Genomic DNA, 12,213 nt, shown 5'->3' on the forward strand with positions numbered 1-12,213 from the left:
TAATCAAACAAAATCTTGCTTTATAATTAAAAGCAGGATTTTAGGAGAAAAGGAAACAAGAAAGAAAAGACAAAGAAAAACGAGAAAATATTTTCAAGAAAATAGGTAAATAAATAAAATAAAAAATAAATAAACTAAAACAGGATAACTTTTGGTACAGTTTACATGTACCAGATAAGTTTTAAAAAGAGCAAACAACAAAATATAAACTTGCTGTGCTCCAGTAATATTGGCAAATATTTGCAAAAAATGATTAACTACAAAAAACTTCAATAAGAGTAAATTGAATGAACAAACTAATTAAAAAAAGGAAATGAGTTGAAACTCTAACTTATTTATATTTATATTCTATCAGGGTGGCCACTCAAATCAGGGTCCAAATTTCTCTGATTTTTCCAGGTAAAAATCTTAAAACTTCCAGGTTAGAGTATTTTTTTTTTCCTCATAAAGTGTAGGATGGGTACAAAAAAAGTGTCAATAAAGTATTTTGCTTAAAATGTTATTTTTTTAATATATCATCTTGAAAAAATAATTAGACTAAATTTATTTAGACAATTTATATATATATATATATATCAGCAAGATTTTGTTTCTTATTTTTCAATGATTTTTCACAATATTAATTTTTAAAAAATGAATAAACGTGGAGAGAAAATAATATGTTTAGCTTGTAGAATATATTGTTCATATTGAATAAAAAAAATTTAATGGGTTACTTCAAGTAGTTTTGGATAAGTATTTTTTAATATATTCTCATTAAGCAAAAGAAAACCATTCCAGGTGATTATATATCAATTTATATTTACAGCGACTCCCACAAGTGTTCTTATAACTGTTATTGAAATAGGACTCAATTCTATTAAAATAAATACTTCAGAATGGGTATTTAATAATATGATGTATAATCATTTCTTAGCAAAACTGCATGGAATAAAAAACAAAGCAAAAGTTTATTTTTAAGAAATCAATAATAAAAAAATAACAAAAATTTTACCTCACTAAAGTCATCCTACATTTAAATGTTTTTGGATTTCAGAATTAAAATTATGGCTTTAATTTATTTATTTAACTATTTTTCTTTTTTTTTTTATTTATTCGTAATTTAGTATCAAACTTATGATAGCAAGATTATATTTCAATTTTTACTTTCTAAATCCGTAATATATTCTTTCATTATTTAAAAATGGCTTGTGGTCGTAATATTACAATAGACAACATTTAAAAGTTGATTATTTGTTATCATAAGAGGTATATTAGTAATGAATATCGCTAAATTAGTTTATTGTATCCTATTCCAATGTGCAAATGTGATAAATGCTTAAAAGAAGGACTTCATATCAGAGATTAAAATTTGGGGAAAAATTCATATTTTTCCATTTGAGTGTTGTAAAAGTTTCTGTTAAACTTAATAAAAATACTCTGCTCAAATTTCACCAGAAAAAAAAATTACAAAAAAACTAGTTACATTTACTTAAATACTTTTAAACGCTATTGTAGATGCGAAAGGAAACTCTACTAAATGTTAATTTAACAAAAAATAAGTACTAATAGGTGGAGATTTCTTTTGATAGTGTATGATGACTTTTGCGAGATCAAGTTTTTGTTACTTTTAGAGTATTGTTTTCTTAAAAATAAACTTTTGCTTTGTTTTTAAAAGATTTCATAGTTTTGCTAAGAATAGAATATATTTTTTAATATTAAATATCCACTCTGAAATATTGATTACAATTAATGGATGGGGTCTTATTTCATTGAAAGTCATGAGTATACAAACACTTTTATGAGTCACTGTATTTACAAGACAGTATAAAGCTATTATATATACTCTACTTTATCGAAGTGCTCTTCATAAAATTCATTGATCATATTTTCCTTAAACCAGTATCTCAAGTCAAATGTTTAAATAATGTTATTTTGAATAAGCATTATTATTTTCAGAGATTCTGTACAAAAAAATTAATGTCGCAAAAGCAAAATTGTCCAATTTCTTGTTGCATACTCGATAGAAAAAAGTACATAAAACTCTTTAGAATTTATTCTGCTTTGTTTTTTTTTATTTATTTGAAATTAAAATAATTAAAGAATTCTGATCTAAATACAAGGTTCTTTTTTAGTTTAGCATAGTTAATTGTTTTTGTTTTTATAACTAGAAGCTTGTACCAGTACAGTGCAGAACAAAAAAACTAAGTTTCGTTTTCCTTCTTAATAAACACATATTAATAAAACATTTTAATATTCTATGCTTATACGTCATTTAACATGCTTCCTGTACTTTCCTTAGTCTTTGTCAGCTTATTAGGGCAAAAGGAGAAACAGTTTTGAAAATACATTTCAGGAATGCAAGCAACATTTACGAATTTTGATATTGTGATTACTATACAATAGGAATTTTGAATAAAAAATCAAATATTTACCAACAAAAAAGTTAAATTAAATGTTAACATATAGTTAGTTCTTAAAAAAACCTTTCTTTAATTAAAATACGTGTCATAAAAGGTTAAAATGAGAAAATTAGAATTAATGCAATAATTGTAACAATTTGTTAACATATATTGCTGTTAGTGATTGCAAGAAAATGTGTGATTGGTTGTCTTCGTTGAGATTCACAGATTTCACTGGATGGGAGTACGAAAGCTTTCATAAAAAAAATGCAATATAAAATCTATTAATAATTAAATTAGAACCAACTGATTTTTGGAGAATTTTATGAAGTTAAAAATACTAAAATATTTTTTTTATCATTTTGTCAAAAAAGAAATAACCACCAAAGCATCCAAATCAACTCAGACCCATGCCTATGGACTAGAAGAAAAAAATAACAACCTACTTTTAAAAAGAGAAGCAAATATCCTAACCCTTTCTTTCACAATTTTTGCTTCACAGTCCCATTGCCTCCATAGAGGTCAAAGGTTTCTCTATTCGTTTGGCAACCCTGGGACAGTTATATGAGGCATTCTAGTTTAACAGGATAATAATGGAGCAAATTTTGATGCAAGCAAAGCATTGGTTAGTTAAAGATATATGAATTGTTTGGGTGATACATTTCTTACAAAAAAGTGAGCATATATGGAGGATAAAATAATTTAAATTAAGAAAATCAGTAAATAATTTAAATTAGTAAAAATTTTTTTAAAAAATCAAAAATATTCCAGTTTTTCTTTAAAAATCCCTGATTTTTCCAGTAAAGAAAATTCCCTGATAATTCCAGGTTTTCAAGGTGGGTGGCCACCCTGTCAATGTGTGCGTCTATATTATCTAACTATGTTCATGGGTAGTACAAAGTGTACACTATCTTTTAATTTGGATAATCAATGTGTGCGTCTATATTATCTAACTATGTTCATGGGTAGTACAAAGTGTACACTATCTTTTAATTTGGATAATCAATGTGTGAATCTATATTATCTAACTATGTTCATGGGTAGTACAGAGTATATACCATCTTTTAATTTGGATAATTAATGATGTTAACCTGCCAAGACATTCCTCTTTCAGTGAGACACTGCAGAGCTTCACCTTCAGGTAATCTCACGGACAACTTTGGTGAAGACATCAATAATGGTATTATAATTTCTAAGCGTGGTCTGCGAGATCTCACACACAAAGGACACAAAAACTTGACATCTTTCGGCCCTTGGTGAAATGGTGTTGATAACTTTGGTTCAGCTTCCTTCCAATTCCAGATTTAGGTAAAGTAACACAACTGGTAAGATAAAAGGTGGACTTAAAATTTGACAATTCCGCAAAACATACTAACAATAACTGCTGATTAAACTTAATTTTGATAGTTATAATTAATTTAAAATTAGATACATTGATAAACAAATACTATAGGAATTAGAGAGGCAAGGTATTAGGTACTTATGTATACAATTTAGTAAATAAAAATTTAAAAACCAAAAACGAAATTCTAAAGATATGTATTTTAGCAATCAGGGGTCTGTCCAGGCCGAATTTACTACCGTTTAGCGGTACCTTCACAAATTCAACCTTAGGAACAAAATACTTAAATCTTAAAATTTTATTTTGTATCCTTAAGAAATGATAAATTTATATTTTTACTATGTTTTTATGTTGATTTTTTAATATAAGTTTACATTTTTCTCAAATTATGCCTAAATTTTCACAAAATAGGTACCTCTCAGAAAAACCTAGACAGACCCCTGGCAATAACAGCACTTCATCAAGGGACATACTGTCTGCTAACACACAGGAGCCCTTCTGCAGTTGACCCCTGATGAAGTGCTGTTTTTGTTTACATACAGATCTTTAGAATTTCGCTTTTGCTTTCTAAATTTTTATTGAAATGGTTTACATAAGACAAATTTGGTTTTAGCACTTTTCCATTTTGACTTATTATTTTAAAGTTTTTTCTTAAAACTTGCTTAATACAATTTCACACTTTGATTGTACTTATATAGATTTACATTTGATAATGAATCTATTTATTCAAATTTATGAGAAATAGCAGCAGGAGAGATTGATAATGCTTTAAAAATTATTGATAAGTAATATTGATAAACACCAGAACATTCTTCAGTATAAATTGATCCTCTTTTTTAAAAACTTAGTTTTAAAATGGATGTCTTTCTATTTATTGGGTATATAACTGGACCCATTACAAACATGCCTTTATTTATAGGAATATATAAAGAATTTGGCAAGTATTAAAATCGAAATTTAGAAATATTTGCAATCTTGTTTCTAAAAAGGAGTTAATATGTATTACGCTTTTCATGAAGACAAATCATTTAAGAAACAGTGTGATAAAAGAGAATGTCGGTATTAGTGTTAAAAGGGTTAAGAAACTGATAAATAATATAAATATTCATTTGATAAATATCACAAAGAAGTAAAGAACTCATGACCAATAAGATTAACAGACCTCATATTGCTTTACATAAATAGTATAGTGAGACAGTAATACAGATTTAATTGTAACCATTTAACAGTCAAAATGGGCAAATTTATGCATATTCTTGTTTCTCAGTTTAATGTGGTAAAACCTTTGAACACTGGTCTAATGTGACCAGTGTCGAGATGCGATCGTGATTTGGAGTTGTTCAAAAAATAAATAAATAAAAATTACACACAGTAGAATAAACACACCAAAATACTACTTCAACAATTATTCCTTTATATTTCAAATGTTATTTATTTGTATTTTTCCACAGCCATGTAGCTATTTTTTGTAAAATTATTCCATTTTTATCAACCTCAATAACTTTGTTCCCATGTTTCAATGAGGGGAATTTTTGCTCAGTATAATTTAAATTATTTATTTATTTCATGGCAAATTCTTTTTCACCTACATTGGTAATTTGAAAATTTAAAGTTAAGAGAAAAGTCAATCTGCACTAGACCCATGAATATTCTCAAGACATCGAAATGCAAAAAAATTATGGTAAAATAATTTCACTGCGAAATGTTAAGCAATCCTCTATAATTTGCTGGCCTTTTGATACTTTAAATTTTTTTTTTAGCATTTGAAACTTTATGGCTCTTTCTAGGTTTACCTGAATTCACTTCTTGTGTATTTTAAATTTACTATTTATTTATGATATAATTTAGGTAAAAGAGAATTTGCCAGGAAGAGTTTCTTCGCCCAGTATAGTGTCTGTTTAAATTTAACTTTAGGCATCTCTACCAAGTTATTTCTTTCCCCTTTCCATGAGTCATTAATTCCTTGCATTACATTTGAATTGTATAAAATACAAGTTTACGATGACGAGTCAAGAATTGTCCAGCATTGTGAATGCTGAAGCAAAATTCATGCACACCACCCACTATTAGACAAAATTGAACTATCAAATTGTAATTATGATTGGCTTCTGCAAAAAACGCTTATAAATTGTTCTTTTACATTTATTTGAATGTGATGACTATTTAAGAAAAATATGCTTAATAATGATCAATTAAAAATTTATTGCAAGTTAGGGTCGAAAAAGTATATCCTAAAATAAAATTGATATCAGCAACATAACCGTTGTTCAGAAATCGCTATTTTGAGGTCCCTCGTCATATAAATTCTATGGAAGATTTGTCAGTTCTATGAAGATATGATCTTTCTTTGGGGGTCTCCATTGTTTAGACATGGTCATGGTTAAAATATTTGACTTTAACTGTTTTTTGGGGAAAACATTCAAATAATAAACTAACTAATTACAAGATGAAGTGAAGGACTAATTGAAGTAAAATGGTTTGTGTAATTAAAGAAACATTTAAATAAATGTCTATACAAACATAGTAAGTCTACAAGCCTAGAGCAGAATAAATAGAAAATAAATAAAATTTCTAAGCATTTAAATATGAAAAGACACATTAAAGAGATGAAGTACACCACTTGAAAAAAGGGAGAAGACTGTTTAATAACTTACCATGAAACCAGTCTTTGCATAATTCACATTGAATCAATCATACTGGCAGAGGAGGATTTATTACAAATACACTAACGTGAGTCAGGACCGTCTCCGGTGTGTTTTCTAATATTCTTTGCACGCAACATCAATATTGATTCTTATTCCTTTCTTTCAGCTTCTTTGAAATTAGCAACCTAAAAAGGAGAAGAAACTACTAAATCTAACTTTTCAGTGACATCTAATTTATATTGTCCTAAAATTTTTTAATTCTATTTAGAACGCATTGAACAGTTGTCAATATTTCAAAATGAAAATTAGGAAGAATTTTTGGTTGATAAATTATGTGATTAAAACGAAGTGGTGAGTACGAAAAATTTCGCATAAAATTAAATATATAGAAATATTAATTATAATGTAGGTTGCCCGTCTTCATGAGATATATTTCTATAAATATATTTATTATTTTAAAATTCATATAAAAAATACCAGTAAAAATAATATATATACAAATGCATATTTGTTTTTTTAATAGTAATAATATCAATATTATATATGATTTAAACACATGTAGTAGTATATTCTAATCTACATTTTTCTCTTTGCAATTTAAAAAAAAATTTCTTTTTTAATTTCATTTTTAAGTTAATTTTTAATATTTTGAAAAACTTATAAGATACTTAAATTTTCAGTGGTTAACAAGATAAAGCAAAAATTAGGAAGTCTGAAAATGAGAATAACACAAAAATGACAACATAGGCAAAGCAAATAAATAAAATAATAAACATAAACAATTATCTAAATGCTTTTAAAAAAATATTTATTAAAGTACTAAAATTTTGAAAGCTATATCTCTTTCAATTGATAAAAAATCGTATCATAAATTTAGATAATAAAGATTAAAATAAAATTTTAAATGAGCAAAATCTATAGCTGTACTTACAAATGCTGATGTCTCTCTGGATTCTTCTAATCTTATATCCAAACTCACAGAATCTTCACATATACTATCTTCATTTTCTATCCGCTCTTTTCTTTTTACGTTTTGATGTAAGAGGGGCACCAATATCTTTTCTTGGAGAAAGCACCTAAAAGTAAATTTATTGAAAAATGTACTATTGTTTAGGGTTGCTTTGAAACCATTTTCTTACTTTAAAGATTTTTTTTGGAAAATTAACTGCAAAAAATCTATTTTTTCTAATATTAGTTGAACTACATGTGTTTTAAAATCAATCATTTTAGTTTTGTTACCATTCATAATAATCATAACAAATGAATGAAATTATTGTAATACATCGTTTTAAATGATCCAATCAAAAATTGTTGGACTTTTTTTTTTAAACATTGCTTAGTTTAAAATTAGTTTTTTTTCTTCCATAACCATTTAAAATAAACATTTTTACTTTCAGATAAAATTATGAGACGCGCTGCTTAACACTCTCATCCAAAACAGAACTATATAAACAATGTCGGATTTATGATTTGCATTCTACATTTTTTTAAATAATCAGTTTTCTTTAGTTTACAATAATTAATATTCTTTACTGAGGTATAAAACTTTATTGTAAAAAAATATAAAAGCATTTAATCAGTCTAAAATTACTTCACTTTTGTATGTAAACATCATTTAAGTTTGTAAAATTAATGATGCAAAATTATACTGATGATACTGATTATACTGATTACTGACGTAAAATTAAGTATAAATAAACTGATAAAGGCTGCTGCCTAAAAATGAAGAAAAAAAAGTAGCTTGTAGTCATAAATTAGTCACTACTACTATTACAGTAAAGCATCTCTGCAACAAGCCATTGTGGGCCAGGGAGGTTACAGTTCCATCAATTTGAGACCAACAGCAGAATTGTGGCTAGGTGGTCAGCATTGCGCACAAACCACCTTTAATTTCCAGACAAGCTGGTACCAATCAATATGAAGCTTGACCTTTGTTACAGTATATAATTATTTCAAAATAAAACAGGTATGAAAAAAAATATAGAGCAAATGTACATCATACAGTGTAACACTGTTCACCTGGATACTTCTTGTGGCACTATACAAGACAGCTTAACATTTCTGGACTATAAAAGAACTGTGAAAGTATATTTAGAAGAAATTAAGTTTTCTTCTACTGAATTTTGATGATGTCATTTGATGAATGATAATTAATAATGATATTGGCAATTATAATAGGAATTTCTTAGCAATAGCATTACACTCAGATAAAGAGAAGTTTTTTCTTTAGATAATTTTGTTTAGTTTCAATTGCATTCCACATGTTTTTAATATTTTTTTTTAAATATAAAAAAGAATTCTGGCATTTAAAGCTAGCTGATAACAAAAGTTGATTTAGAAAGAAGAAATGAAAAAATAGTCCCTCGACAGTAAATTCAATAAATGGAATTTAAATTATGCATTGAGAGATCACTTAACTTGACAAATAAATAACTTGATTCTAAAAATAAATTTAAAATAATCTTGAAATTAATTAAAATTATCAAGTATTTAATGAGCATAAGAAAATTTTTATTATTGGTAAATCTCACTTTGATGGCAGTGGGTGCACTTGAAAGAGTGACTAATGTACCGGTGCACCCAATCTGCACCCAATGCCAAAGACGGAATCTAATATTGGCATCAGTGAAATTTAAAATTCACTTGTATTACAGTTAATTTTAAGCAACAGTGTTAGGTAGGCTATACAGTGGCAGTTAAACTTAAAAAAAAAAAAAAAAACAGCAGTGTAGGGTATATTAGGCAAATATATACTGAGTAGTGGCACAAAATGAGCAAAACAAAAAACCTAGATATTAAAAAAAAAAAAATCTCTCTTACACAGGTAAATCACATATTGTGATTAATACAGACTAGGCTATAAGTTGAAAATACTTGCCTCCTACAATAATTTATTCTTCGTTATATTTTAAAACCTACAAATTTAATTATACACCATGGTTTATAAAAACTGACATGAAGAAAATATTGTTAGATAATAACCTTATAAATAAGTTCAACTATAACAAGTTGCAATATGTCACCAAGCGTGTGAACTTGATCAATGCAGGATCCAAGATAATTCAGAGCACGTTCCTGATCAACATGAATCAACATCATAAAGGCATTTCTTTTGCAGGACATGTCCTGCTCTGTCTCCAAGAAATTTGCTACAAGTTCAGGGGCATCAGGAATCAGAAATTCAAAATTCCTATAAAGAAAAAAGTACATATTAATCTAAAAATAGGCCGTAAAAAAAAGGGATATATTTTCAGGAAAAAAAAATTTTTAACATTAAGTTAATTCATAAAAATTTTTGGCATATAATTCACATTCAATATGTTTTGGTCATTTTTTATAAAAGACTTTGCGAAAATGCATTCTCGTTGCATTTGCTTAAGCCATTGGAGTAAAAATTGTCGTTCGAGTACCAATTGAAATTTAGCTGTACTTTCGAATTTGATTAGTGCAAACTTTACAGGAGTTTCGTTTATCACAATATAAAAAAAATTTGAAATAAAAAATGCCTTTTTTGAGAAAAACTGTTTCTTTCGGTATTTTTTTATTTTTTTTAAGTAATATTGAGAACTTTTTACTATTTTTTGAGGACCTGCAGAAAGTGTGGGCTCTAGGCCCATGCCTCAATAGGCATAATTGGGCCCTGGGGATTACAAAAGGAAAAAATACACATACTACTGTATTTTTATCTGACACTAAAATATGAAAAATTTTATAAAAATTTAACATCACGAAATACAAAGCAATGTAAAATCACACACTTTTAAGCTAAAATAAACTGAACACATATTAGAACAAGTCATTCTTTTAATTGATGTCTTACTTCCTTTTTTAATGGGAGTTGGTACCTCCCATAACCGCAATGTTAAATTGCCCTTTTTTGATGTACCTTTTCTGGCAAACTACTGCATAGAATTGCATGAAATTTTTTCTACAATATATTTGAACATTGTAGATTATACTGAAATGAGCTTTTTTGGATTTCTATTTCGGTTTTTGTTTTCTACTAATTTATAATGTTAAACTAATGTTTTGAGAAAACAGCATTTAAAGACAAAAATTTATTTTTTTCAAAACATGCCTGCACCATAATGAGATTTATTTACATTTTTGAAATGACCCTCTTCTCTCTTTTTTAACAATCTTTTTTTCTGCCTCACTTCTTTAGATTGTTGGGAATGAACATATTTTGCTCTAAATAAGCGTTCCTCGTCAATGCGCTTCATGGCTCTCGTCAAGTGATATCCAGGTTCTATGTTCATTTTTTCAATGGTTCTCAATTTCATGATGTTTCCATCATTGAAAGAGCTTATAGCATCATAAGTTCCCAAAGAAAGCACATCCATTTGTACAAAAGTAGATTTGGGTACCGTTGACCAAATAATGTTGTTGACACTTTCGCTTGGGTTTTGTGTGTTTCCATGCACACATTTTTTGAGTAAATCTGGGTGAGAAAGATCCTTGAAAATGGGTCTCATTTTTTCTACAACTGCAATAGGCAGATTGTTCTTATGCTCATACACTTGATTAGCTGCTTCAGCTTTTCGAAATTTGCACCATGACTCTGCACCAGGTGGACAGAAGTCATGTTGTGGAGAAATATTGCCCACACTGCCGGTCTCATCGAAGTGACACTATTCAAATTTTGCCTGATGGCCAATCCATAACCATTTATCAATCATCACATCTGTGAGACGGTTTTTACCTGATAGAGTTTTTCCATCAGACAATTTTTGCCCTTTCATTGAAGATTTGAGGACACGAAGGTGGCTTCCCATACTCTTCATGACATGGCCAATGCATTCAACTTCGGATACAAGGTAATCACTTCCATAAACATCTAAAGATTTTAAATGATCATAAGCTTTGGAGTCGCCATCCCCTAAATAAGTTATGTATCTTGCATTTTATAGCGACAAAGATCGTCGAAAAATTACTGATACACCCTCAACTTCCATTCTGCCATTGTAGCCACTGAAGTTTCTTTTGCAGTTGGCACTGTGTGCATGTTTACTCTTGCACATGCAATATTTAGTTAACACTTCGACATCGATAACTTTACCAGTATCAATGCTAGTGGCAGTGACAACTCCATTCAAAGAGGAGAAACCACGTTTCTGCCAAGTTCCATCTAACGCAACTTCAATATTGCGACTGCCGTCGTTTTCTTGAACTGCCTCTTCAATGGCATTTTTCATAGAATCTTGACAAACTTCATGGGTTATCGATAACAAACTTTTGTTGTAAGCACCAAAACGTGTTGGTGAGTTTGGCAAATTCATGACTACACACAAAGATCGAGCTACTTCAGCTCCTTTTCCAATGGAACGCATTCCATAAACTAATGTAGTATTCACCTCGTACGGTTCTGAGTTAATGTGAGGATGTAGAACATGCTTTTTTGAGTTTGAAAATGTATATGACGTATCACAATTACTGCAATATAATTTAATAGAGACAGCAAGTCCAGAATTATTATCAACCATACTCAAACAGAGGCCATCTGCACCACATTTCTTACATTTTGTATACAGTTTAAAAACTTCTTCTAGTAAATCAAAATCCATTATAAAATTCTTAGATATACACGAAGAGTATGTTTCATACGTTGTATTGATATGAAAAAGCTTTTTCTCACTTGCAGATTCATTTAGAGTTTCTGTAATATCAGGAATCTGATTTTCTTCATTGACTGCATTTTTTTTTACCACCAAAGAAACAACCTTTTCTTTTCTTAAAAACTCTTCCTTTAGAAAGTGGCATTATATTAAATAAATATAAAGATATATTTATAATATATAAAAAGTAACGATTTAAGGAGTTATATATAAATAAAACAGAAATGAGC

General features: G+C 28.2%; 2 protein-coding genes across 4 annotated transcripts in view; one reads left to right on the forward strand and one right to left on the reverse strand.

Moving 5' to 3' along the window:
- The window catches only part of LOC147812596 (pre-mRNA 3' end processing protein WDR33-like), a 612,260-nt gene that overhangs the window by 96,261 nt on the left and 503,786 nt on the right, over nt 1-12,213 (forward strand). The window lies entirely within an intron of this gene.
- The window catches only part of LOC147812597 (uncharacterized), a 46,939-nt gene that overhangs the window by 29,631 nt on the left and 5,095 nt on the right, over nt 1-12,213 (reverse strand). Inside the window, exons 1-5 of one of the 3 annotated variants that reach the window (XM_087161951.1) lie at nt 11,071-11,992; nt 9,351-9,558; nt 7,300-7,444; nt 6,378-6,553; nt 3,473-3,703 (exon numbers count right to left, since the gene is read on the reverse strand). In XM_087161951.1, the coding sequence (XP_087018077.1) occupies nt 11,273-11,932 (660 nt within the window). In that variant the 5' untranslated portion in view covers nt 11,933-11,992 and the 3' untranslated portion in view covers nt 3,473-3,703; nt 6,378-6,553; nt 7,300-7,444; nt 9,351-9,558; nt 11,071-11,272. Of the gene's footprint in view, nt 1-3,472; nt 3,704-6,377; nt 6,554-7,299; nt 7,445-9,350; nt 9,559-10,471; nt 11,993-12,213 lie in introns of those variants that run through there. The other 2 variants (XM_087161950.1, XR_015433304.1) reach the window with 2 other exon arrangements.

This window comes from Parasteatoda tepidariorum, chromosome 4 (assembly GCF_982258835.1).
Source record: "Parasteatoda tepidariorum strain Cologne lab strain chromosome 4, Ptep-v5.0, whole genome shotgun sequence".
Taxonomy (NCBI): domain Eukaryota; kingdom Metazoa; phylum Arthropoda; class Arachnida; order Araneae; family Theridiidae; genus Parasteatoda; species Parasteatoda tepidariorum.